The 25,826-nt window shown below is 53.8% G+C and overlaps 1 protein-coding gene across 1 annotated transcript; it reads left to right on the forward strand.

The window, feature by feature from the left end:
• The first annotated feature begins 6,660 nt into the window (after positions 1 to 6,660).
• SIGLEC15 (sialic acid binding Ig like lectin 15) lies at positions 6,661 to 17,940 on the forward strand. The gene is made up of 7 exons (XM_056137975.1): positions 6,661 to 6,715; positions 11,872 to 11,931; positions 12,526 to 12,909; positions 13,542 to 13,544; positions 14,538 to 14,918; positions 15,821 to 15,851; positions 17,859 to 17,940. Exons 1-7 carry the CDS (start codon positions 6,661 to 6,663, stop codon positions 17,938 to 17,940), a joined length of 996 nt encoding a protein of 331 aa, XP_055993950.1.
• The last annotated feature ends 7,886 nt before the right edge of the window (positions 17,941 to 25,826 follow it).

Consider the following 25,826-nt stretch of genomic DNA (forward strand, 5'->3'; position numbering starts at 1 on the left):
CGGAGAGCCCGGCAAGCTACCGAGAGTATTTGATATGCCAGACACAGTAACAACAAAGTCTCCAATGGAGACGTTACTGGGCCCGCTCGAGCAAATCGACGATCAACGGGAGGGCCTTTACCTTTTTACCTAATTTTATTTTATTTTTAATTTTTATTAGTGAAACCCATGAGGTACAGTTGTAGACTTACAAATTTTTGTGCTTGGGTTTCAGTTATACAATGATTGAATACCCATCCCTCCACCAGTGCCCATTCTCCACCACCACTGATCCCAGTATCCCTCCCACCCCCCATGTCCCCCATCCCACCCTACCTCTGTGGCAGGGCATTCCCTTTTGTTCTCTCCTTTTGAGTGCTGTGGTTTGCAAAAGAGACATTGAGTGGCAATCATGTTCAGTCTATAGTCTACTCTCATCACACATCTCCCATCCTGGGAGGAACCTCCCAACACCCTTTATTTGGTGCTCCCTTCTCTATCTGAGCTGCCTTTTCCCCTACCATGTGCGGCTGGCCTCAAAGCCATGGAGTAATCCTCCTGGTACTTATCTCGGCTATTCTTGGGTGTTAGTCTCCTATTTTGTTACTTTATGTTCCCCAAATGAATGCAATCTTTCTATGTCTGTCCCTCTCTTTCTGACTCATTTCACTTAGCATGATACTTTCCATGTAGTACCACTTGTATGTAAATTTCATGACTTCATCTTTTTTAACAGCTGCATAGTACTCCATTGTGTAGATGTACCAAAGTTTCTTTAAGCAGTCATCTGTTCTCGGGCACTCAGGTTTTTTCCAGATTCTAGCTATTGTAAACAGTGCTGCAATGAACAAACAAGAGCAGATGTCACTTCAAGTATACTTTTTTGCCTCTCTGGGATATATTCCCAGGAGTGGTATTGCTGGGTCAAATAGTCAAGTTTTAAATAAAACTATCTAAGAAGTTGTGGGGCTTGAGTGACAATATAGTGAGTAGGGTGTTCGACTTGCACATGGCCAACCTGGGTTCGATCCCTGGCATCCCATATTGAGCACTTCCAGGAGTGATTCCTGAGTGCAGGGCCAGGAATAACCCCTGAACATTTCCAGGTGTGGCCTAAAAAAATAAAATGAGAAGTTGGCTTTTAAAAATATATTTAAGAAGCTAAATCTGTCATTATTATGTTTTATAGTTTCTAGTGTTCCCCCAAATTAGATCTCTATTTCATAACTCATTTAAAAAGTACTCATATTTTGTTTTAATATTTTGATAAATTTTATATTTTTCCTTGAAATAATTGTATCATCTGGGAAATAATTTTTTGTTTGTTTTGGGGCCACACCTGACTGTATTCAGGCATTGCCACAGGCTTGGTGCTCAGGGGTCATACCCCGAAGTTCTCAAAGACCATGCAGTGCCTGGGATCTTACCCAGGCGTCCTGCATGCAAAGAAAGTGTTCATCTCATTGAGTTGTCTCTCTGATTTCTGATACATAGATGAAGAATTAGGGAAACAAGGAAAGAAAAACATTCATTCAAAAAGAAAAAGATACTTCGGCTCTCGGTACAATAACTAAGCTATGAAATCAACCTCAGTGTTCTACAACAGAAGAATGGACTATGAAGATGTGGTATATATACACAGTATAATATTATGCAGCTGCAAGAATAGATTAAATCATGCAATTTCCCATGAGTCTTTGCATTCTGTGAGCAGGCTCTAGCCTTTATCCCTCATAATGCCCACTCCATCATCCTTCCAGGAGGCAGACAATACCCACCTTTTCCCGCAAAATGAGGCAGTTTCCCGAAGATGCACACAGGTGAGGGAGATAGAGGGACCTGCTACCACGCCTTTGGTGGTGAGCATGAAACAGGCACGGCGCCATGGCCAGGGACAGCATCTTCCTCTGGGATCTAGAGAGTATGGGGAAAATGAGACAGGAGCTGAAAATAATGGGGATTCCCAGAAAAGAGGAAATGGAAAGAAGACATGGGAAGGAAGGACCAGGCCATCCTTCTTTGTCTGAAATCAGCCAAGGAATGTGGCCTCATTTCTCCTGACAGGATGACTCAGCATCCCGGAGCCTTCGGTCCCCAATCCCTATTGAGAGCTGGTGTCCAGCAGTCGCGTCATGGCCCCTGGTGCCCTGTGTCTGCAGGTCTCTAGGCAGAGAGCTGATCAGGTCTCCCTGGGACCCTGTCCCCCACCCCATTGCCACTCACCCTGACCCTACTCCCTGGTTGGAGTCAGCACCTAGGCCCAGTGGAAGTGGGCAGAAAGTCACAGGTGCTAAGGATGGGAAACTCCTACCAGCCTGTTACTGTCCAGTGTTCAGTCCTGTGGGCTCCTTCTGCCTTTCTTCCCACAGTTGCCTTCCCATGCACACCACCCTCTGATGTCCACACTCTGGTATCCCAGACAAGGCCAGCTTCACAGCTCACTGCCACCAGATTAAACCTGATTAAGAGTATCAAGATGGCAGAGCGGGGCCCTTGAATTCCCCCAGAAATAATTCTGGTTTCATATTCCAAGTCTTCCTCACTTTCTTCAGGGCATTCAAACAGGGTAGCCACATAGTTGCATGAATTACAGACTGCACTAGCTCATCTCATGCAAAAAATACGACACACATTCTGCGCTAGAGCAGTCCATGAGCGGAATCCTACACCAGGATTCTCGGAGCACAGGAGAATAAGCCTTTCCCTGAGTAAAGTGCAGGTCACTCCCCCGTGCCGTGTGTGGAACCAAGGGGGGAGCCTCAGTACCACAAAGGAGCACTGTGAGTACACAGTTTCTTTCATGGGGGAAGCATGCTGTGGTGTCTGGTTCTGGTGACAGGGACTCAAGTGCTGTAAATGTTGTCTCACTTGCAAACCCTTATTTTTAATCTCACTTGACCAAGAAGCTAGAAGTGGACTTGTGTGTGTTTGTGTTGTGTATGTGTGTGTGTGTGTGGTATAGCGGGGTGAGGGAAGGCTGGTCACACCCAGTGATGCACAGAATCTACTCCCAGCTTTGTGCTCAGGATCACACGTGGCAGTGCTCTGGAGACTATAAGTATGGTGTCGAGGATTGAACTAGGTTGACTACATGCCAGGCAAGGGTCCAAACCCTTGTACTTTATCTCTGACCACTGGCCACCTTGTTCTTATTACTAGCCTCCCAGAGTTATTTGTCCTTTCTGGATTTATCCTTGTTCGAGTGGATTTTCCTTTTGATGTCATACCTCGCCACTCTGCCTAACTCAAGCTTACAGAGAATTTTTTTCTTACACATTTTCTAGAAGTTTAACACTTCTTATTTTATATTTAGGTCTATAATAGGTTTCCTGGAAGTTTTAATGCTTTTTATTTCACATTTAGGTCTATAATACATTTTTCCTAATGTCTGTAGAAAGTGTGAATGATGAGTCCAGGAGTCCAGGTTGTTTTTATTGTATGTGTTTATGTATGTGGATCTGAAATTGTTCCCATACCATTTGTTGAAATAACTAACCTCTCGTTGAATCGCTTTTGCACCTTTGTATGATGTTAGCTGGATTTGTGGGGAGGTTTTTAAAGTCTGTATTTTACTGATCTTGGTGGCATCTTTTCACTAATGCTGCCTTACTTGGTTTCTGCAACTCTTGGCAGTAGTAGTATCTTAAATAAGATAATAATATCATTCCTTGTTTAGTTTTTCTTTAAGGACTTAAAAAGGCCAGTCTGTGTCCTTTGTTTTCCATATAAAATTTTTTTTTGGCTTATTGGGTCACATTGGCGATGCTCAGGGGTTACTCCTGGTTATGCACTCTGTAATTACTACTGGCAGTGCTCGGGGGACCATATAGGATGCTGGGAATCAAATCTAGGTCAGCCACATGCAAGGCAAATGCCCTACCAAGTACTATAGCTCCCGCCCTTCCATAAAAATTTTATCGTTGGGGTTATTTTTCTAAAGTATTTGTTGATGTTTTGGGTCATACCCAGCAGTGCTCAGGGCTTACTCCTGGCTCAGATAACTCCTTCACTCAGGTATCACTCTTGGAAGTGCTCGGGGGCATCTTGTATGGTGCCAAGAATCAATTCCGGGTGAGCTTCATGCAAGGCAAGTGCTTTTACCTGCTGTTCTATCTGGCCCCATCCATATAAATTTTAGAATATGCTTGTGAAAATCTCCTGGCTTTTATGAGTAATTTCAGGACAGAGGGCCTCCCACTGCCACTCTAAGAGCTGAAACCACTAGTTTTCTCTTAGTATCATCATCTACGCATCGTTATTAAAATAAAAAAATTGTACATCTCCCATGACTGAGAAAACCCATTCTGGGGAATGAGCTGATGAAAACACAAAACACAAGTGCTAGCAGTAAGGACGCATAACCTGGATTGCGCTGGGCAACTTCACTTGGAGCCTCCACACGTATTCTAGGGAATAATGGCAAAGTGACATGTGCTACATCTTCAAAACATCAACCCTGGCACATACCACTAGTGACTCACACTTGGATGTGGTTTCATTAACACCACTTGCAGCACCAGAGTCAACGTGGTATTTTTGTTTGTTGGTTTGTTTTTGGCTTTTAGCCCATACCCAGTGGTGCTCAGGGGTTACTCTTGGCTCTGCATTCAGGAGTCAGGGGAACCTGTATGGGTTCCCAGGGATGGTACCCAGGTCAGCCAATGCAAAGAAAGGGCCCGACCCATTGTGCTGTCTCTCCAGCCTCTCAATGTGTTTTTAAAAAAATAAATAAAAGGTACTGTAGGGTCCAGAGAGACACCATAGGGGCTAAGGAATATGTCCTGGTGCCCATCCCAGTTTTGATGCCTGGCACCACCTGGTTCCAGACCACAGCTAGGTGAAGTCCTAGAGGCCCAGGAGCATGGCAAGGGCAGCCTGGGCCATGATCAGCACACAGGGTCCCAGCATCACCTCATCCTTAAGTCACAGGGGCCCCTGAGTACCACTTGGGAGTCCTATGAAACTGTGTGAAAGTCTGGAATCACCAGATCTCCTGACAGGAACTTCAGTGTAGGGGACAACTGCAGTGTGAGCAACCAGCGCCCTCCGATGAAGCTAGCTGCTGGTCCGTCACAGATGGTTTCTGAGGTCTCTGCCACCTTTCTCCCCACAGACATGGCCAAACCTCCCAAGAGAGCCAGGATGGCGGGCTCCTGCTTGGGTGGGGCTGAGCCAGGTGCAGGGGTGAGGAGAGACCAGCAGGATCCTGGCATTGCTCCCCCTCCCTGGGAAGAGCATCATTGCTCAGGTCACCTTTGCACTCCAGGAGGGACACCCTGAGCAGCGAAATCCAGCCCAGATACCCCCTGGCAGATGGAAGCTGGAATAGGATCTCCTCCCGAGTCTCACTGTCCCTGAGACCCCACAGAAGCCACCAAGGAAGCTTCCAAGAGTCCTTCCCTCTTCCCCCAGGAGCTGGACATCTGCCTACACATCCAGTCATTCCCAAGAGCAGGGGTAAGGTGTGGGGCCATATCTGAGGGGTCTTAGCTCTCACTGCAGGCATTATCAGCAGCAACACCCCAGCACCTCCCATCTTGGAGTTCCGCGCTCCATGCTAGGACCTCTCTGGAGGGGGGTGGGTCAAGAGAGTGACACATCTTTCCCCAAGAAATGTGTAAAATGTCCCCAGGTGTGACCAATGGGTCATGGTGTTGGCAGGCTCCTCCCCTCTCTCCATCCCATCCTACCAAATCTCTTCCAGGGCAGCTGGGGAAGAAAGAAGGCCTGGAGGAAGGAAAACCAACCAAATGAGGAGGGAAAAGACAATAGCAATGAATGAAAAAAAGGGAAGGAAGGAAGGAAGGAAGGAAGGAAGGAAGGAAGGAAGGAAGGAAGGAAGGAAGGAAGAAGTAGGGAGGGAGGGAAGGAAGGAAGGGAGGGAAGGAAAGGAGGGAGGGAGGGAAGGAAGGAAGGAGGGAAGGAAGGAGGGAGGGAGGGAGGGAGGGAGGGAGGGTGGGTTGGAGGGAAGGAAGGAAGGAAGGAAGGAAGGAAGGAAGGAAGGAAGGAAGGAAGGAAGGGAGGGAGGGAGGGTGGGTTGGAGGGAAGGAGGGAAGGAAGGAAGGAAGGAAGGAAGGGAGGGAGGGAGGGAGGGAGGGAGGGAAGAGAAGGAGGGAGGTAGGGAGGGGAGGGAGGGAGGGAGGGAGGGAGGGAATGAAGGAAGGAAGGAAGGAAGGAAGGAAGGAAGGAAGGAAGGAAGGAAGGGAGGGAGGGAGGGAGGGAGGGAGGGAAGGAGGAAGGAAGGAAGGGAGGGAGGGAGGGAGGGAGGGAGGGAGGGAAGAGAAGGAGGGAGGTAGGGAGGGAAGGGAAGGAGAGAGGGAGGGAGGGAGGGAGGGAGGGATGGAGTGGGCAGAGACCAGAGGGCAGATAAGAGCAGCTTTTCCAAAGGACCCTGTGGCCCCAGGAAAGTTCCTGCATTTCCTCCATCTACTTCCCTCTTTGCTGTTCTGGAAAATCCTCCTGATGCTTCCCCCTTGATTTTGCACATGACTAAATCCCACGGGTCTTGTCTCATCAAATCAGGGGCCTCAACAGTTTCTCCCCAGTTCCTCCTGTGCCTGCAGAGTCAGGCAGGGGTGCAGACCTGGGCCCAACACCTGCTCCGTCCCCCACCCCCATGCCCTGGAGGAGCCTCAGTGGTGTCTGCGGGGGGCACCGCTGGGGTGTGCAGACAGCCCCAACATGACCGAAGGCTGTGTCCAGCTGCTGGCCTGCCTGGTGTGTTTCCTCCTGATGGGTGAGTCTCCCCGCTCAGATTCTCCCCTCCTCCCATGGGCCTGGGCGGGTGTGCCCGGGCAGGGCTGTGACTGGGGGGCCCAGACTGCCAATGCCAGGAATCTAAGTCATCAGAGGCTGCCAGTCTCTGGACTCCCTAGGCCTCTGTGTCCCCACTGTCTGATCCCCCCACTGCTGTGAGGATCCAGGGGTAGTGCGCTTCTCCAGGGGGTGATGAGTGTACAACCCAGTCCCTAGAGATGTGGGGCTTTGCCACCCAAGGGCTTTGCCTGGAGGACACAGCCTAAAGGAGAAGGGAGAGAGAGCATGAAGGTTTGGAGAGCGGGGCAAGTTCACATGTGCAGCAGCGCATGATAGAGGGCACCCCAAATGCACAGCAGGTACACGGCGGCAGGCTGCATGCCCCTGAGGCCCAAGCAGCTGCCATGCCACCTGTCAGGATGCATCGGCCCACCCAGCCAGCCCCCTTCCTCCCACCCCAAGACCCAGGCCAGGCTCACCTGCCAACTGCAGCTCCTCTGAGTGCCCCAGATCACCAGGCACGGGCCCAGGGATCTGCATTTGCAGTCTTTCCCCAGGCAATTGCAATTTGCTGCTTGCATTGTGTCTCAGTCCCCAGCCCAAGACTCAGCAGCTGAGACCCCAGGCAACTGGGGACAACATCAGAGCTCTAAGCTATCAACCTGCCCTATGGGGACTTCAGTCCCCATCATGGCACCAGAAAGTCACTGCCTGAGGCTTCAGTCCTCCCTCTGGGCACCTTAGCAGAGTCTGAACTGGTGCAGTCTGGGTAGTTACCCGTGCTCTTCTGAAAGGCCAGGGCCTTTACAGGCCCCCAAGGGAGAGGAGCTGCGCAGATGGGCGGTGAGAGGAGCCACATCTGCTCTCTGAGAAGGGGACAGCCGAGTCACCCTCCTGGACATATCTTTGGGATATGGGAGGGACGATGCAGAGGAGAGCATGGACACTCTGCACAGGTGGCAGTCCTAGCTGGACACCGAGGAGCAACTGGACCCCAAAACTTCTGACTTCTTTCAGGGAGACAAATTTCTAAAATTCCACATGACCTCCCTTATCCTTACTTTTATCCAAATACAGGTTTTTTGTTTTTTGGCATAGACCAAAAGTGTTAGAAGCTTCTCCGTCAAGAGCTCGAGACAGTCCTCTCAGAGGCTATTGGATTTACCTCAGTGAGGATCGCTTACAAAATGAGGGTCAGTGTATCCAGGGCAAGAGCCACAGACAGATCCTGGGCCTCCTCTGCATTCACACCTCTCATGGCCCTAAGCCTGTTCAGGGTGACCCATGTCCTTGGTGATCATTGGGCACCTGCTGCTTGTCCTGAGGCCTTGGGGATCCTCTCAAGACACCCCCTTGTAGCTCTGCTGTGATCCCTCTGTCCTGAGTCATCTTCCATTATTTTGCATTTCCTCCGTCCCCGAAGGTCACTTGCCATTTCTGACTGCTTTCAATGGGCCTAACGAATGGAAAACATTGTCTAGATGTTGGGTTGGGCACAGAGGGTCCTCGATAATGTCATCCAGCTCCACGCTGTATGGCTGTGACATAGATGAGAGACTAGAATCCTGTCAGAAACAGGATGACAGAACCTTTCCTGAGGCCCAGCTTCCGTTAGGTCACCCAGCTTCAGCAATCAGCTTTGAGAATCCCTCACACCTTCTGTGAGGGCCTCCAGTGTTCCTAGGCTGGCAAGTTAATTGAACAAACAGGTTAGTATTGTGCAGAAATGAAAAATAAACAGTCACTGAACAAAAGCCTGACTGTAAGGACCCTGTGGAAGGCCACTCAGCCATTGGAACCGCACCCCAGTCCATTGCTCATTTGGCACAGTTTAGACCCTTGATAAATCCCAAATGAGAGGATAGAGAACCAACAGCTTCCCTGAGTTCAGGCAAAGGGCTGGCTGTGTCTTCCACATGGTCTAAGAGGCCAAATCAGCCTGCAAATGTTTAATGTCAGAGTATCAAGGACTTGTCACCCCCAGTCGGCTGCAGAGCCCTGAGGCTCTGTGGTTCACTCTCCCCACCACACCAGTGACCTGTTCCCTCACGGGGCTGGAGAGAGAAGAAGTCTAGAGACATGACTTTCTTTGGCACTCAGCCCTGTGAGGAGGGCACAGTCTCCATTTGTCAGCAAAAAGGCCTGTGACCCAGTTTGACAATGTCAAGGGACACAGAATGACTTGCCTAGAGATCACCCAGGAACGGAATAACCTAGAACACCAGGCACAGAGCAGATGCTTCACCACGAAAGAAGGAATTTATGAAAGACTCACCCAGAGGTGAGGCTGAGGTGAGGCTCCAAGTCCAATGCAGGTCTTGGGTTTTGCTCCCTGGCACCTCAAAAAAGATAAAAGGAAGAAGTGGGGGCAGAGGAAGGAAGAATGGCACCAATCCCTCCATCTTGAAGCTGTAGTGTTTACCCCCTCCAAGGGTCCCTCACCAGTCCAGTCGTGAGGGGAGGGTCCGGGGCCTTGGAGAAATAATGGGCCTCCTGAGACCAGTTTCAGGGCCCGGGTTCCAGCTCAGAAGCCGGTACCTCCCTGATGGTGCTGAGAGACATGGAAGGGCTGCCCGGGGCCTTGGTAAATGTCACCGGAATCCAGGGAGCTTCCAAGGAGCTTGGACACCTGCCAAAGCAAATGTAGCTGCTCCCTGGGCTATTCCTGCTGGGCCTCCCCACCTTCACCTTCAAGGCCTCCTGGGGGACTCATCCAAAGGTCTCTGTGTGAGCAGGAGCCAGAAGCCTGCCTTTGGGAACACCATTCCAACAGGAAATATCCCTCTCCCTGTGATGGGAGCCAAGATCCCTCTGTGTGCCTGCTCTGATTCTAGACGCCCACATACACACACAGGGAAGGGGCCTGTCCTGCTGTCTGAACCCCACTTCAGGCTGTTTCTAAACAAGGGTGGCATCTGTGACCAACTCGGTATTCTGGTCAAAGTGAAGACCTGAAGTTCAAGGAAGCTAGGATGCTGCTTCTGGTGGATCAGATGATATTTTCAAGTCCCCTGGGCTCTCTGGGACCCTGTTCCCCCCTCCCCTAGAAGGGGCTAATGATAGCACCTGTCAGGAGAGCTGAAAACTGAAGTGAAATGAGACTGTCTCCCAAGGGGACACCCAAAGCACTGTGTACTGTTCCCCACTTTATCCCACTGTGCCTTGCAACCTCTATGAGAATGTCCCTATGTGGTCTCTGCCTTCCCACAGCTTCTGAATACCTGGGCTAAGACACAGTTAACAGGTCATTATCACACAGAGGAAATACCTCTGCCAGTCCTGGGGCACCACACCTGGGCATGGGGACCCGGAAGGTGGTTCGACGGTGAAGACCTGGTGATGTGTAGGAGGAAGGTGTGAGTGCTCTGTGCCAGGAGCCACGTTCAGACAGAGAGGACATTGTTTGCGTCCCTCCTTGGAGCCCCTTGGCAGGCTGGACTGTAATTCCTGCACACTCTGAGCTCCAGGTAGCTGCTAAGTTAGTCTTTGGCCTGTGTCACCCCAGCTTATATCCTGGTGCCCAGCTCAGAGTGAGAACATGCCCAATGACTGTTTTCTCGCTGATGAGCGCAAAATAGAAAACCTTCCCCAGGGAATCCATGTTGGCCCTGTGTAGCCTGTATGATGCAGGAGTTCTGGGAAGGATTAAGTTCGATGTTGTGGGAAGTGCAGGAAAACTGAGGCAGCATCTGAACATCAAGAAGTAAGAGGTACCCTCTGCAACCAGGACTGACCAAACACAAAAGTTTCAGAAAGCATTTTTCAAGTTCTGAACTAGACCCTCTTGAGTGTTAACAACTGAGCAAATCAGATTGAACCAAGAATGAATGTTGAATTCTCCATTTGGGTTCAAAAGTATTCATTTCATTTGTCCAGAAGAACAGACATTTAACTTAAAAGCAGGTTGGTCTCTCTCTCTCTCTCTCTCAAAAAAAGCAGATTTGGGGAAGATAGCTATGATTTTACTAGTGTTTTTAAATTAGCTTTTATAGGCAATACCACCACCCACACACCTGATCTATGGGTCCATACATTCTGGGTCCCTCTGCCCCAGGGGGATGGGGAGAAAGGATGGAGAGTAACTGGGATGGCCCCCAGAGAGGAAAAGACTTAATGGATCCCTGTGGCCTCAGTAGGCTTCCAAAAGGACCATCATGGGGAGGAGGCAGCAGGTTTCAAGAGCAAGGGTGGCCCTCGTGGTTGATTCTAATGTTCTAGTTGGTTCTGTGCAGGAGGGAAGGAAGTCCTGACCTGGAGATTTCTCTACATAGGAAGTACTCCCTGGATGTCAGCACCCCAAGAGCAGAGACCATGGGAGTCAGCCCAGCTGGATTTCTTCCACTTCTTGCCCTGTGACACTGGCTTCCCTTTATTATTTGTCCTTTGCTCCATTTTCCCTGTGGTTCCTGTGGCCTGGCACCTGTGAAAGAACATGTTATCTGCTTAGTCCTTGGAAATACAAGGGCTGCAACATTATCTAAGGATTCCCCTTGGGGACACTGTCAGGTGGGGTTAGGTCCTGTCCTCTCACATGCAGAAGGTGTCACCCAAGCTTCAACATGCAAGGACCAGGACTAATACCCCTCCCCAAAGCAGCACATTGTGCACAAACACACAGTAGGGCCGCTTATGTCCTCCTGGCTACAGGCAGAGCCCTGCGTCCAGGCTAGGGCTCGGCCTCCATGGTCCGGTATCCAGACCAGAGCTCGGCCTCCCAGGTGCAGGCAGAGCTGCGCATCCAGGCTGTGGCTCAGCAACACTCCCAAGGCTCACACTATGGCAGAACAGCGCCCAGAGACACCAGCATGAACCAAATTGCAGCTTAGTGGCTGCCAGCCTTGGTGTCCAACTCTGTGTGGGTCCCGGTCTCTGGGGAACCCCACTTTGACCTGGAGTCAAGAAGAATCTCACAGCCAACTCAATACACAGCTTCAAAGCATCTCTTCTCATCCCAAGACTTGTTCTCTCTGTGCACACAGGCATGTTTTACAGCCTTCTCTGTGAACTCCGCAGCCCTGGGTTTGAAAGCTGAGTTGGCCTATTCCTAGCTGTGTGACCTGGGGCAATGACTCAACTTCTCTGGCGCTAAGTTGATTCACATCACATGTAACCTAGAATCATTATGCTTACCCCTAGGATCATTTGTGAGAACAAAGAGAGATACCACAGGGGACCTGTTCAACACTGAGGCTTACAGTAAGTTGTTATATTATTATTATTATTATTATTATTATTATTGTAGTAATTGGTGGGGAGAGGGGCAGGGCGCTGAAACCACAGCTGTGATCATGGGGTCGCAGGACTTTTTTTTTCCTGCAGGGTTTGGTGGGTAAAAGAGACCCCTGGGCCTACAGATGAAGTGGGGTCACCCAACAGAGGCACACAGCGGCGGTGGAGCGATGGCACAGCGGGTAGGGCGTTTGCCTTGCACGCGGCCCACCCAGGTTCAATTCCCAGCATCCCATATGATCCCCTGAGCACCGCCAGGAGTAATTCCTGAGTGCCGAGCCAGGAAAAATTCCTGTGCATTGCTGGGTGTGACCCAAGCGAAGGGAAAAAAAAAAGGAGGCACACAGCGCCAGGCAAAGAGGGGTGGAATCCGGGGAGGGGATGTCCTGGAAGTCCATTTCCCCAGGGATGCGTCTGGAGTTAGGGGATGGGTCTCCAGATTGAAGTCCTGGGGTTCCCAGATCTCCAGGGGCTGAGCTGGGACCTCGGGGGGTGAGGGGAGATGTGCCCCGCCCTACGCCCCCCACCCCTGGGGTCTGATACGCGCCCTCCGCCCCGCAGGTGCGCCGGCGCAGCGCTGGTCCATGCAGGTGCCGGCCGAGGTGAGCGCGGCGGCGGGCGAGGCGGCCGTGCTGCCCTGCACCTTCACGCACCCGCACCGCCACTACGATGGGCCGCTCACTGCCATCTGGCGCGCGGGCGAGCCCTACGCCGGCCCGCAGGTGTTCCGGTGCGCGGCGGCGCGGGGCAGCGAGCTCTGCAGCACGGCGCTCAGCCTGCACGGCCGCTTCCACCTGCTGGGCAACCCGCGCCGCAACGACCTCTCGCTGCGCGTTGAGCGCCTCGGCCTGGCCGACGACGGCCGCTACTTCTGCCGCGTCGAGTTCGCGGGCGACATCCACGACCGCTACGAGAGTCGCCACGGCGTGCGGCTCCGCGTGACCGGTGAGCGCGGCGCGAGTGTGCGGGGATAAGGGCTAAGGAGTTAAGGGCTAAGGGGGTAAGTGCTAAGGGCTAAGGGGCTGTTGGCTAAGGGCTAAGCGGGAAGGGGCTAAGGGCTAAGGGGCTAAGAGCTAAGGGGCTAAGGGCTAGGGGGATGCTGGGCTAAGGGCTAAGGATGAAGGGGATGCGGACCTAAGGGGATGTGGGGCTAAGGGCTAAGGGGCTAAGGGCTAAGGGGCTGTGCTGTTTAGGGCTGCAGACTAAGGGTTAAGGGATGCAGAACTGTGGGCCAAGGAGCTGCAGACTCGTGGGATGCGTGGTCATGCGGCTCCTCCAGCCTCCCTTCTGTGGCCTTCCAAGGCAAACGGGTCTCAAGCCTGAAGGTTCCCCTGGGAACTAGTCCCAAATGCTGAATCCTGGGTGCCAGAGAGAGAATCTCAAAGGGCTGAGTTTCTCCCTGGGCCCCCCACCCAAAGAAACACCAAAGACTTCCTTTCTGAGGAAGCACTGGGTGGAAGTGTGAAATGGACATTGTAATGAAGCCCCCCCCCCCAGCAAAAAAAATGTGAATGGCCCCAAGAGCTCTTTAAGAGTGAGTCATCCTAAATATGGCAGATTAGGGACCGGAGAGACAGCGGGTGAGGTGCTTGCCTTGCACACGGCCGACCAGGATTCGATTTCTCCCCAGAAGTCACCCCATATGTTCTCCTGAGCCTGCCAGGAGTAATCCCTGAGTGCAGAGCTAGGAGTAATCCCTGAGCACTTCTGGGAGTGACCGAAAAAACAAATATATATTCCCCTCAATGGGGTGTATGCTCTGGGCATGTACAGGAAGCCCATCAAGTGCACAAGCACTGTTAGTCTAAGATATGGGAGTGGACGGTTATCAAGCTGGGAACACCTGGGAATAAACTGTCAGAGCATCTCTTTTCTTGGCGCCTGCGGCGGAGGATCCCGGCGCCCATCTCCAGGGGGCGCTGCTGAGCGCTTCCCGGACCCACCTCTTGTGGCAACCGGTCAGGTGTCCAGTGTCTGTGCCTCCCTGCCCTGCCACACTCCCCCGGATTCAATGAATGGGCCTAAACTCTGGTGACCTGGGTGAGGGTATCTGAGAGTAGGGTTGCCACGGAAATCACACCAGTAGGCAGCCCTGAACCCTGAGTTACAGCAGTAACAACCTTCACTGGGGCAGGGGAGATAGTACAGCCGGGAGCGTACCCGCCTTGCACGCTGCTAAACCTGGTTCAATCCCTGGCACCGCAAATGGTCCTCTGAGCACAGAGTCAGGAGTAAACCCTATAGCTGGCTGTGACCCCCCCAAAAAAAAAACCCTAAAAATAACCACAATTTAGTGAGTTCTTGCTATGACCAGCTGTCCCCACTCCTCCCCCTCCCCCCCCCACCAAACACACACACATGGTCACAACTTCCCCATAAGGTGAGCATCCCCGTTTTACACATGGAGAAACTGAGGCACAGAGCGGAAAAGCTTGCCTGAGGCATAGCTGGATTGGGATCCCAGAGTCCGGCGTCCGCACCCCCGACCGCCCCCCCCCCAGCCCTTGCACTCCTGGAGGAGGGTCCCCCTCGCCCGTGCACCCTAACCGCTGTCGCCTTTGTGCCCGCCGCAGCCGCCCCGCGGATCGTCAACGTGTCTGTGCTGCCCGGCCCGGAGCACGCCTTCCGTGCGCTCTGCACTGCCGAGGGGGAGCCGCCGCCCGCGCTGGTCTGGTCGGGCCCGGCGCTCGGCAACAGCTCGGCCACCGCCCTGCAGGCGTCAGCTCCCGGGCACGGCCACCTGGTCACCGCCGAGCTGCCCGCGCTGGCCGAGGATGGCCGCTACACGTGCACGGCCTCCAACAGCCTGGGCCGCGCCGAGGCCAGCGTCTACCTGTTCCGCTTCCGCGGCGCCTCGGGGGTCCCGCTGACCGCGCTGCTACTGGGCGCGCTGGGCCTCAAGGTGCTGCTGCTGTTGGGCCTCCTGGCTGCCCGCGCCATCAGGAGCCGACCAGGTGGGTGCCGTGGGAGCAGAGCAGAGAGGGAGTTTCTGGGGAGAGCAGGGTGGGTGCAGAGGTAGGATCCAGACAGCAGGTTCCCCAGGACAGGCTGTGATTCCGCTCACAGGGCCTCCGGTGCGGCAGGTTTTATTTACCAAACAGCACCCAAATATTGGGACATCTAGGGGCTCCACTGTGCTGTGGGGTGCTAGGAACACAGGATGGTTTTGTCTTTGAATGGGAGGTGACAATAGTGTGACAGGCAGTGAGGGGTGAGCGGATGGTACCAGGTGCAGTGAGGGGTGAACAGATTGTGCCACCTGCGGTGAGGGTGAGCGGGTGATGAGTGGCATTGCCCTAGAGCCCAAGGGTTGCAGGAGTGCCAGCTGTCTCTGGGGGTCTAGGAAATGGGCCAAGGAAAGGTGGTCTAGAGACCAAGGGGAGCTAATCCAGACCTGGGCACGCATTTCCTAGGGGAGCAAGGCTGTCCTAAGATAAGGTGAGAAAATGGGGTGATTGGAGGTGCTTGCAACACACACACAGCCCTGACTGAGCTGCGCAGGAAGTGTATACCCTCTTCTGCAAAATAGAAGCCCCTTCTGCCTCCAGACCCGGGGCCCAGCCCTTAAGTGCGTGGGATGAACTAAGAAGTTGCAGGTGCCCTCTGAGAGGTGCTGGCTAAGCGTGCTGGTCCTCGCATTGAGGGACAGCATTCGGTCTTCAGGGAGAACAGGACTCCCTCCCACCCCCCTCCCCCACAGGCCCTTTCACATCCTCACATCCGTGGGCCCGCCTCTGGGGATGGGGTTGCTGTGGAAATCGAACCACTCCCAAGTCTTCCTACAGCAGGGTCGGGGTGTGGCCTGCAACCTGTGGGGTCCTGTTAGATTCATGGCCCCCCTCTCTCTCGCCCACAGAACACCAAACCCCCCAGGACCCCATCCCAAGGTAAGTGGACCACCCTGCCCCACCCTGCCCTAACCCCCACTAACCAGGGCACTCAAGCTCCTGGGGGTCAGTAGAAGGGGATCAGCTTGGCTGAGGGTGGGGGTGGGGCCCCAGGTTTCGGGTCTCCGCCCTCACTGGAGCTTCCTGAAGACACTCTGAGCGCACTGAGCCCCGCCCCTGCCCCTCTCCCCACCCTCCCCTCATGTTCCCCCTTCCACTGAGTCTCAGCCAGGAAGGCTCCCAGGTCCAGAAGCCCAGGGTCCATGGTGCTGAGGGGCCATTTTCCTCTGTTGTCTGCTCCCTTGATTTGATTCCCGGGATCTGGGCTTCCTCTTAGGGGGGTCCTAGTTGTCTCCAGCAGGCAGGCCCCTCCTGCTGTCAGGTGCTGAAGGTTTTGCAGGGGTCCATCCATTGGGGTGCAGGTGCTGAGCGGAGCACCCTGCCCTGGCCTCTCACTGTCTGTCCAAAGGAAGACTTGTGTCTCACAAGATGCAGAGCAGAGCCCCCCTGGGGGCCAGGGTTGCCCAAAGGGCTGGAGCACAAGCCTTGCCTGCAGGAGCCCTGGGGTTGCTCCCCAGCACGGCATGGATCCCCGTGCACTGCAGGCGTGATGCTGATCACCACCGGAGGTGGTCCCCAACCAAAACAAAAAGGAAAGAGAGGTTGGGGGGGTGGAGAGAAGGCAGGGGTCTGTCTGGGGAAGTGGGTGGGGTGTCCTGGGGTCACTCTCTTCCAGAGCTTCCAGGTAAGCTCAGCATCCCCTAAGTGGGGTCCTGTGCCTGAGGACAGCAAAGACCACTGAGCCAGGGGCAGCCTCCAGCTGCCTGCTAGGGAGCCCCTCCCCCCCACATTCTTAGCAGCCTGTGCACCGCTATCTTTGCCCACGGGCAACCCCCCAAGGCACTTCAATCCCAAAGCTGCCAGTGACCAAGTGCGGATGGAATCCTTGCAGTGTGCTGGCACTGTGGGGGGACCTGGGGAAGCCTGGCCTCACAGCCCTCGCTCTAGTGGGGGGAGGGTTCAGCACGCAAGCAAGCTGCCCTTCAATTCTGGATGAGGCCAGTGAAGGAGGTAACAAGCCCCCCGGGCACTCCGCAGGACTGGGCCTGGAGCCAGGAGGGCCGTGGTGGTAGCGGCTCGGGTGCCCTTGGTATTCCTGGATGTCTTCCAGTGGGGTGAGCAGAAGCCGCCAGGGGGCGGTCCCAGAGACACCTAGGGGCGGCTGTACCCGGTTGAGGCTGGCAGGGGTGACGGGGCAGGTGGCCAGTGCGTGGGTGGGCAGCTTGAAGGCCGGAGAGAACCAGGAGGCCGGGACCTAGGGTTTACCCCGAGCCCTGAGATGGAGATGCAGAGTGGCGGGTGGAGACTAGCACATAGAGGTTCAGAGGCCCCAGAGGGAAAGTGGTCGGTGCTCAAGGAGGCCTGGGGTTCAGGGTTTGGAAGTCAGGGGCAATTTTTATATTTGGGATGCTCCCCACAGTGCTCCCCAACAGGAGCTATACCTCACAGTGCTGCTCAGCACCTGCACCCCAATGGATGGACTCCTGCAAAACCTTCAGCACCTGACAGCAGGAGGGGCCTGCCTGCTGGAGACAACTAGGACCCCCCTAAGAGGAAGCCCAGCTCCCGGGAATCAAATCAAGGGAGCAGACAACAGAGGAAAATGGCCCCTCACGTGGTGCTAGGGTTGAAACCCGGGTTCTTGCACCCACCCATAAGTGCTCCAGTGCTTCAAGTTGTCTCTCTGGCCCAGGGACATATCTCTGTGGAGTTCTATCACCCAAGGGACACCCTTTCCCCCACCCCAAGCCAGGGTCCTGCTGTCCCTTCCTTGCATCTGGAGGCCCTGTGGGAGCCAGGCACCCGCCCAACCCACCTGGCACTGCCCCCCACCCCCCTCATCTGTCTGTCTGTCTGTCTCTCCTTCCGATTCATTGTCAGGCTGTGCTTCGGGCCACAGAGATCCCTCTCTACTGGATGTTCATTTGATGTTTCTCCTGCCCACAGGCCCCAGGCACAGGAGTCCAGCTACGAGAATTTGAGCCACATGAGCACCCAGAGGCCCTTGGCAGCTGCGTGTTCACCATAAGGGGCCCCTGGAAACCGGCAGCGCATGTGGCCCAGGAGGAACCCAGGCCAAGGCCAGGGGATGGACTGAGGCAGCTGCCCACAGGGAAAACCTCCAGGGCTTAAGTCTTGGAGGCTCGGGGTCTCCTCCATGGACCTCTGACCAGAACCCCTGTGATGTTTATGTCACCGGGCTCAGCCCTTTGAAAGCGTCTGTGTGGGGTGTGTGTGTGTGTGTGTGTGTGTGTGTGTGTGTGTGTGTGTGTGTGTGTGTGTGTGTGTGAGAGAGAGAGAGAGAGAGAGAGAGAGAGAGAGAGTCTGTGTGTGTGTGTCTGTGTCTGTGTGTGCATGTGAGTTTCCAGCAGGAAACTTCCAGAATATGTCTCTCCTCCTTTCGTACCCAGACCACCACAGTAAAGCAAGCCGGACTGTGACCCACTGGCTGTGTGGCCAGGCCCCGCTGCTGCGAGAGACTGATAAGCTCTTCCTTCAGCAAGGGAGGCATCATGGACACAATGAGCTTCTGGGAAGCATAGAACTGTCTGTGCATGTGGAGGGCGTGCAGAGAGTGCCTGGGCAGTGGACCCCCAGCCTCATCGAGAAAAGGTTCCAGATAGCACACCCCCGGCTGGAGCTGGCAAATGTGTGTTCCCCAACACACTGAATGCTGGGTGCTCAGCAGTGGGGAGAGACCTTCGCCCTGAGTGCTGTCCACTCCCTGAGCCCCTTTCTCTTCTTTGACTGCTCTGTACCGCCTCAGGACTCCTGGGAAAAGGCAACAACCATCAACTCCAATGATTGTTTCTAGAAACTTCTGTTCTCAGGCCTGGAAAGCGAGGTGGCTAAAACAGCCGTGGCTCTAACCAGTGCCCACCCAAAAACATCACCGTCTTCCTTCCGGGATGAGCAGTGTCAAGAGCACCAGCCTCTCACCCCTCTGGCCTGAGTCCCGCTGCGCTGGCCTCCTGGGGTGCAGCCTTCCTCACTGACCCCACCGTGTGAGCCAGAGTCTGGCGCTTGGGAGAAGGGGAGATGTGCGTGGAAACACCACAGAGCGAGCACTAGACACGTGTGGGGACACATTCCCTTCCCTCCAGAACTTTCCCGGACACTGGAGTGGTATCCGAGGCTCCACACAGGGAGATAACCTGATAGTGGAGACTGCGTCCCAAGTAAGGACATGGGGCAGTGGGTGAGGAGGGTCAGGACAAGAGGGTGGTGATAGGGACGCATCCAGGTGGGTGTGTGTGGTTACAGAGAGGGGCTGGTCTTCGCCCCTTCTAGAGGGGGATGTTTGGGGTGAATCTTGGCTCACCAGGTAAGTCATGGTGGACACAGAGCACCATGCCTGGGAAGGTCTTGGCCTTCACAGCCATGAGTAGGGGCGATGGCACTGGTATCTTGCATGTTTTGTGCCAGGAACCGAGGCACAAGCGCGGGGCCAGGGAGAGGAAGTGGCCAGTCAGGTGGGGTTTCTGTGGGGACGGGGCTGCTCCCCCCAAGCTCCAAGCCGGCCACAGGTGGTGCTGGCTCTGCTCCGGGGAGCCTGCACACTCCTGGGAGACCCACCTCCCCGTCAACGCACCATCTCTCATGCTGTGGTGGCTGGTTTGGAGGGGCAAGAAAGTATTAGAACAGTCTTTTCTAAAGTGGGTGATTCCTGCTTCTGGGGGTGCTGGAACGATGGGAGTGTGGGGGACCTGGGAATATGCCCGTGGGGAACACTTCCTGTTTGTTCAAGATAGTAGCTTAGCCTCTTCATCCCCTTCCCCTCATGCCAGCTGCTGGGGAGGTCAGAGAACAGGGTCAGTCGACTTGAAGCCTCTTGTCTGGCCACTGGAAAACCCTTTTCTAACTTCAGTTGAATCTACAAAGTGAAGAGTGGTGTACTCACAGCCCCTCCCCCCCGCCACTGTCGGCTGGTGTGGGGATTGGAAGCTTCTCAAGGCAGATTCTCCCCCTCAAATAAAAAGTGCTTTTGTTTTTAAATTTTTAAAAATTTTTTATTCGTGAAACACCATGAGGTACAGTTATAGACTTACACATTTTTGTGCTTGGGTTTCAGTTATACAATGATCAAGTACCCATCTCTCCACCAGCGCCCATCTTCCACCATCACGGGTCCCAGCATCTCTCCTACCCCCCATCCCCCCCATCCCACCCTGCCTCTGTAGCAGGGCATTCCCCCTTGTTCTCTCTCTCTTCTTTTGGGTCCTGTGTTTTGCAAGAGAGGCATTGAGTGGCAATCATGTTTGGTCTATAGTCTACTTTCAGCATGCTTCTCCCAACCTGGGAAGATCCTCACAACACCCTTTATCAAATAAAAAGTGCTTTTGTGGGAAAAAGAAAAACTTCCAAGGGCTGTTGAGTAAATTCCCCTCCTCTCCCCGTCCCCAGCTCCTGGAAATGGGTGAGTCTGGAACCTCTGCTCTCACCCAGAGCGGGCAGGGCAGCCCCACTGAGGAGCCTCACTCAGGACTCCTCCAGGGAGACAGGAGCGCAGGAAGACGACAACTCCCGTGAAGGCGGCATAGGAGGATTTGTGGGCGCCGAAGCAGAGAGAAGCTGACTCAATCCAAGAAGGCTTCCAGGAGGAGGGACTCCCTGGGGGTGACCCCTGATGTTCATCCCCCGGAGTCTGGGCCCAAGTCCAGGCTGCTGGTGACTGCTGAGGATCCCCAGGAAAGCCCCAGAGCAGGAGGAGGACCAGGGGGTGCGAGAAAGAGGAGGAGGAAGAGAAAGGGGTTGGGGACTCATCGAAAGGACGGAGGAGGGCCCAGGGATAGAGCAGGTCACCCAGACTTCCAGACCAGGGCTGCGGGGCTGCAACCCCAGACTTTCAGGCAGTAAATGAAGCCCAAGCAGGATGGGAATGGGGTGTAGAAGGCCGTCTCGGAGGCAGATCCTGACTCTTCACCCTCCAAGGTGAAGCCTTTATTGACTTGCCCCCAAGAGCCACGTTCCGGCAGCATGCCGTGGGATGTTTCTGCAAGAGAGGACAAGGGGCTTCTAAGCCACTTTCCAACCTGCAGTTCAGGTGACCCAAACCAGCGGGGGCAGGGAGACATGCCCCACCTCTAGAACCCTGGCCTGGGGGTGGGGGTTGGAGGCGGCAGAGGGATCTCCAACTGATGTTAGCCCCTCACTCACTGTGGCCCATAAACCAGGCAGGCGAGGCTCGTGGGTGCTGATCAAAGTCCCTGACCTCCAACACTGCAGGGGGCTTCCAGAGCAGACCAGGACCCCGCTTGGCTTGCTTTTTCCCTCTTTTCCACCCAGCCCCACACACAGACAGTGGTAGACTGAAGCTTTGTGTATCCCTCTTCTCCCACCATGGTTTCAGCCTCATTACAGACCCTTGGGGGTTCTCCTGAGCTTTCAGGGTCACCAGGAGCCATGTATGCCAGTTTGGCCCCTGCTGGTGCTAGGGTCTTTATTCTGATTCTGCGCGGTGCTCAAGGGACCATACAGGGTACCAGGGTGTGAAGTGGGGTTGCCCGCATGCAAAGCCTTAACTCTGTGTTATTTCTCAGGCCCATCTGTGCCAGTTCTTTACCACACCCCCACCTCCACCCCGCCCAACACCCCTGCCAATTTCATTTCTCTTGGAAACTAGAGGCTTCCTCATAGAACTGTCACCGAATAGCCTTCCCATGATGACCTTTCTAGTTTTACATTTTTCTTACTGTGACTTCTGCATGAAAGGGCCCAGCAGGCATCTTGCCAAAAATGGGATGTGTCTGCCACGTGTAAATTAAACAGGAACCTAGTTTCTTTGTACAAGTTTACTTAACTAATGCTCTTTTCTTCCTGTTTCTTATTCTGTAGAAACTCATCATCTGTACAACTGCGTGTACAATGCTGAACAATGAGTAGGAAATAACACATGCACATTCAGTCACCAAAATAAAGTGGTTTGGAAAGCTGCATTAGATACTGGGGGAGGCAAAGGAGTTGACACTTCACTAGTATTCCTTGCCACCGAGTGATCTATAGCCGCTGGAAGATAAATAAAGGCCACTTCCAGTGCTCAGTGGCAGATGTCAGGGGTATGTTAAAAAAAAAAAGTTTTTTTTTTTCTTTTTGCTTTTTTTTGGGTCACACCCAGCGATGCTCAGGGGTTACTCCTGGCTCTGCACTCAGGAATTACCCCCTGGCAGTGTTCAGGGGACCATACGGGATGCTGGGAATTGAACCTGGGTCGACTGCGTGCAAGGCAAACACTCTACCCACTGTGCTATTGCTCCAACCCCAAGTTTTCTCTTCTTATAACACATCCAAAAAGTTAAATGAAAAAAACAGAAATACTGGGATTGGAGAGATAGTACAGCAGGTAGGGTGCTTGCTTGCACAAAGTCAAACTGAGTTCAATCCCCAGCATCGCCTAAGGTCCCCTAAGCCCACTGGCTGTGGCCCAAAATCAAACATACTATGAAGAAAAAGAGAAGTTATGCTCAAGAATATTTTTTAGTGATGCTGAGGTTGGTGGACCCCACGGATGGCTCATGTGAGTTGGGAAGGAGAAAGACGGTCACCTCCTCCCACTTTGCCTCTGCCACCCGGGACCTTCTGGGAAGACTAGAACTGGTCAAGTCTACGACGAGCCTCTGCTCGGCACGAGCCTGAGCCCCGCCTGCCCTACAAAGTGGCCATCAGGCTGCACCTGAAGTCCGCTTGGTCTGCAAGGCATGGGAGTTGATTGATTCCCACCACCTGATTTCTCGGGGAGCCATGGACTCAAGACTGAAGCGCAGATTTGCTCTTTGCAGGAAAGGAGAAACCAGTCCCAGACCTTACCCAAGGTTTTTGGGGTTCTTGCCTCACCCCGCAGAAAAGAATTTCAGTTGTAGACAAGCAGTGAAGTAAAACAGACTTTATTTGGAGAGCTTTTGAGGATGTGGAGGGGGAGAGAATGAGAGAGAGAGTAACGTGCTCAAGAGAGAACGCAGGCTTCTCCAAGGGTGGAGAGAGCCTTGAATAGGCTTCTGGACTGGGTTTTATAGGCTCTTCTCAGGTTGTTGTAGGTGGTTCGGAAAGTTCTGGATTATTCTCTGGGCTGAATCACTAAAGTTAATCGGATTAAGAGATACAGATGCTTCTGAAGGTAATCAAAATTTCCTTCCTGGGGAGGGGTCAAATTTTCTCAGGGTCTCCTGATGGTCTTGTTTCCTTCCCAAAACTTTGTTGACCTAAGTTTTATTGCCGAGGGCCTTTCCCTGTCTACCTGCCTATGTCAGTGTCATCCTAAAATATGGTGAGTAGTTTTGTTTTCTTTCAGATCTTTGCCATGAGGAACCAGGACTGGGTCCAGCCTGAAAGGAACTTGGGTCCCAGTTCCTAACAGAGACCCCTATAACAAAGGAGACCCTCATACACCAGAACAAAAATGCCAGTCAGAGGCTTTGCCCCACTCACCTGGAAGCGGACACAGATGCTTTTTTTTTTCTTTTTTTGGGTCACACCCTGTGGTGCACAGTGGTTACTCCCGGCTTTTCACTCAGGAATTACCCCTGGCGATGCTCAGGGGACCATAGGGATGCTGGGAATTGGACCTGGGTTGGCTGCGTGCAAGGCAAACGCCCTACCCGCTGTGCTATTGTTACAGACCCCCAGATACTTTTGTTTTAAACCAACCTGCTTACTTCTAGCACCATACTCTCCATTTTGCTTAATAAAGGCCCAGTGAAGGGAGCAGGGAATGAGTGAAAGGAGCAGGAAAGTGACTGATGACTCCCTCATCAGTGTGAAAGGACATGTGACTATCATGGAACCCACATACACCGGGAGGGGAGCTTGGTGGGCAGTGCTCATGTGCAGCTGATGTCTGCAGACTGAACACACTGCTGGCTGAACGTGTGAGGACCAGTACCACCGTGTGTCCACGGGACTGTCAGTGCTCGGCCCACACTAGTGACCAAGTTCCTGGCCAGGAACAGGCTGAGGTCCAGGGAGAGGACAAATGTTCTCTGGCCACCTGCAACTGAGTGCCAACTTGGTCTGTGCCCCGGTGCCTGTAATCTTCGAATAACACAGGCACATCCCCCGTGGTAGGTGTTTTGGGGCAAGAGGAGGGAGAAGACACTGGAAATTTGGCTGGAAAAGGTCTACAGGGGCAGTGGTAGGGCCAGGTGTTGGGGCAAGGACAGAGGCGGACAGGCAGGGACGGACAGGAAAGTGGGCCCCTCCGAGCAAGAAAGCCATGAGAACACAGGGAAGATGCACCTGTTGGTAGCTTCCTGGGCCAGAGCACAGCCTGCACAGAGACATGACCACCAAAGGGTCCCTCCCGCAGTTGCTTTTATGTGACATATGAGCCAACCCTTCTCCACAGGACAGTCTCAGCACATGCAGAGGAACCCTCACCCAGCAGCCCCACATAGACAGTTAATTGCCCACCTCTTCCCTTGCACGGGAAGGATCCTGCGCTTGCCTGAACCTGAATAAATGTTCTTCTCGGTTTTGTTCCTCTTTCTCATTCATCATGTAAGGGCTAGTAAACTGGTCTTCTGGGACCAGAACTGCCCGTCCAGGAAAGAGAGCAAAATCAGCCTGCAGCCCCAAGCCAATGAAGGGTGGGACTAAATGAGTCTGTGATGTCCCCAAGGACTTTAAAAGTCACGGTTCTCCAGTATTTGCCTGCTAGCTGCATAACTCATTTAATAATTCCAACTCCCCTGGACAGCAGAGATGCTTTCATGTCTCAAGGCAGCAGCTGGGCAATGCTAAGCAGCATGGACACAGCAATAAAGGGGGTGACACATGGTTGAAGGAGCCCTGGATTCATGGGGGGGGGGGGGCGGGGGAGGAGAGGGTCCATTTCCTGTATGAGACTCTCCTAGACTCAATGAATCGAAACTCAGCACAAGGGCTGGGGAAGGGCAGAAGGAGGGTACAGGCGTGACTACACCAACAAACTGATGAGAGCTAGGATGGAGTCGCACGTCAGGCTCCTGGGAGCCCCAAGTCTGGCAAAGCACCGAGCAGACCCACCCGCAGGCCCCTGACAGCTGTGCCCACCAAATCTGACCAGCAGGAGGTGGGGTGCAGGGGGATCCAGTGTGGATCCAGGCAGAGCAGCCAAGCAGGCACCATCCATCAGCTGCTGGCCATTGCCCATCTCTGGCCAGTGTGAGCAGCGTCTGTGGCGGCAGCCCCTTTGCCTCCCAATCTAGCCCTGCTTGATCTGGGGGGCCTATAGCCCTCTGAACGATCCTGAACCCTGGACCTGTGAATAAGCACAGGCCATTTGCCTGGGAAGGGACAATGATGCCACCATGAGAAGCTCAGATTCTTCCTAGCACTTCCTAGCCCAGAGCCCAACTGAGGAAACAGACCTCAAACAGTACCCCAACATCCTGCACCCCACCCCCACCATTAATCGGGCCAGTGGGGTTTAATCCAATCCAAACAGGCAAAGAAAGGGCACAACCCAAGTTCATGGAGAGCCACAAGCACCCCCAAGTGCAGCCCCGTAGGATATGCCCCGCAGGCCCACAGGAGGGGAAGCCACCAGCTCTCTCAGGAGAGGCAAGGGCTGTGGGCACCTGCTGGCGGGCACACGCGTGGGTACATGTTCCTCGCCACGCATGGACACATTCTCCTGGCCTCCTGCTGACAGGCAGGCGAGTGGACATGCACGCCTGGCTTCCTGCTGACAGGCCCCTACATGGACCTGCTCTCCTGGCCTCCCGACCACACAGGCTCCATGCTGTGACTTGATGTTCACTTGGTGAGGGAACCTTCCCATGGTCAAACAGTGAGAGATGGAGTAGAAAGGAAGCACTTTCACTGACCGTCTCCAATAATCCAGTTCAGACCCATGAGATGACATCGGCCATGAAAATCTCCATCAGCTTCACCCACTGAAATAACTTCACAAGCAAGACACAAGGAAAGAGAGCCCTAAAA

Source organism: Sorex fumeus, unplaced genomic scaffold, assembly GCF_029834395.1.
Source record: "Sorex fumeus unplaced genomic scaffold, SorFum_2.1 ptg000128l, whole genome shotgun sequence".
Taxonomy (NCBI): domain Eukaryota; kingdom Metazoa; phylum Chordata; class Mammalia; order Eulipotyphla; family Soricidae; genus Sorex; species Sorex fumeus.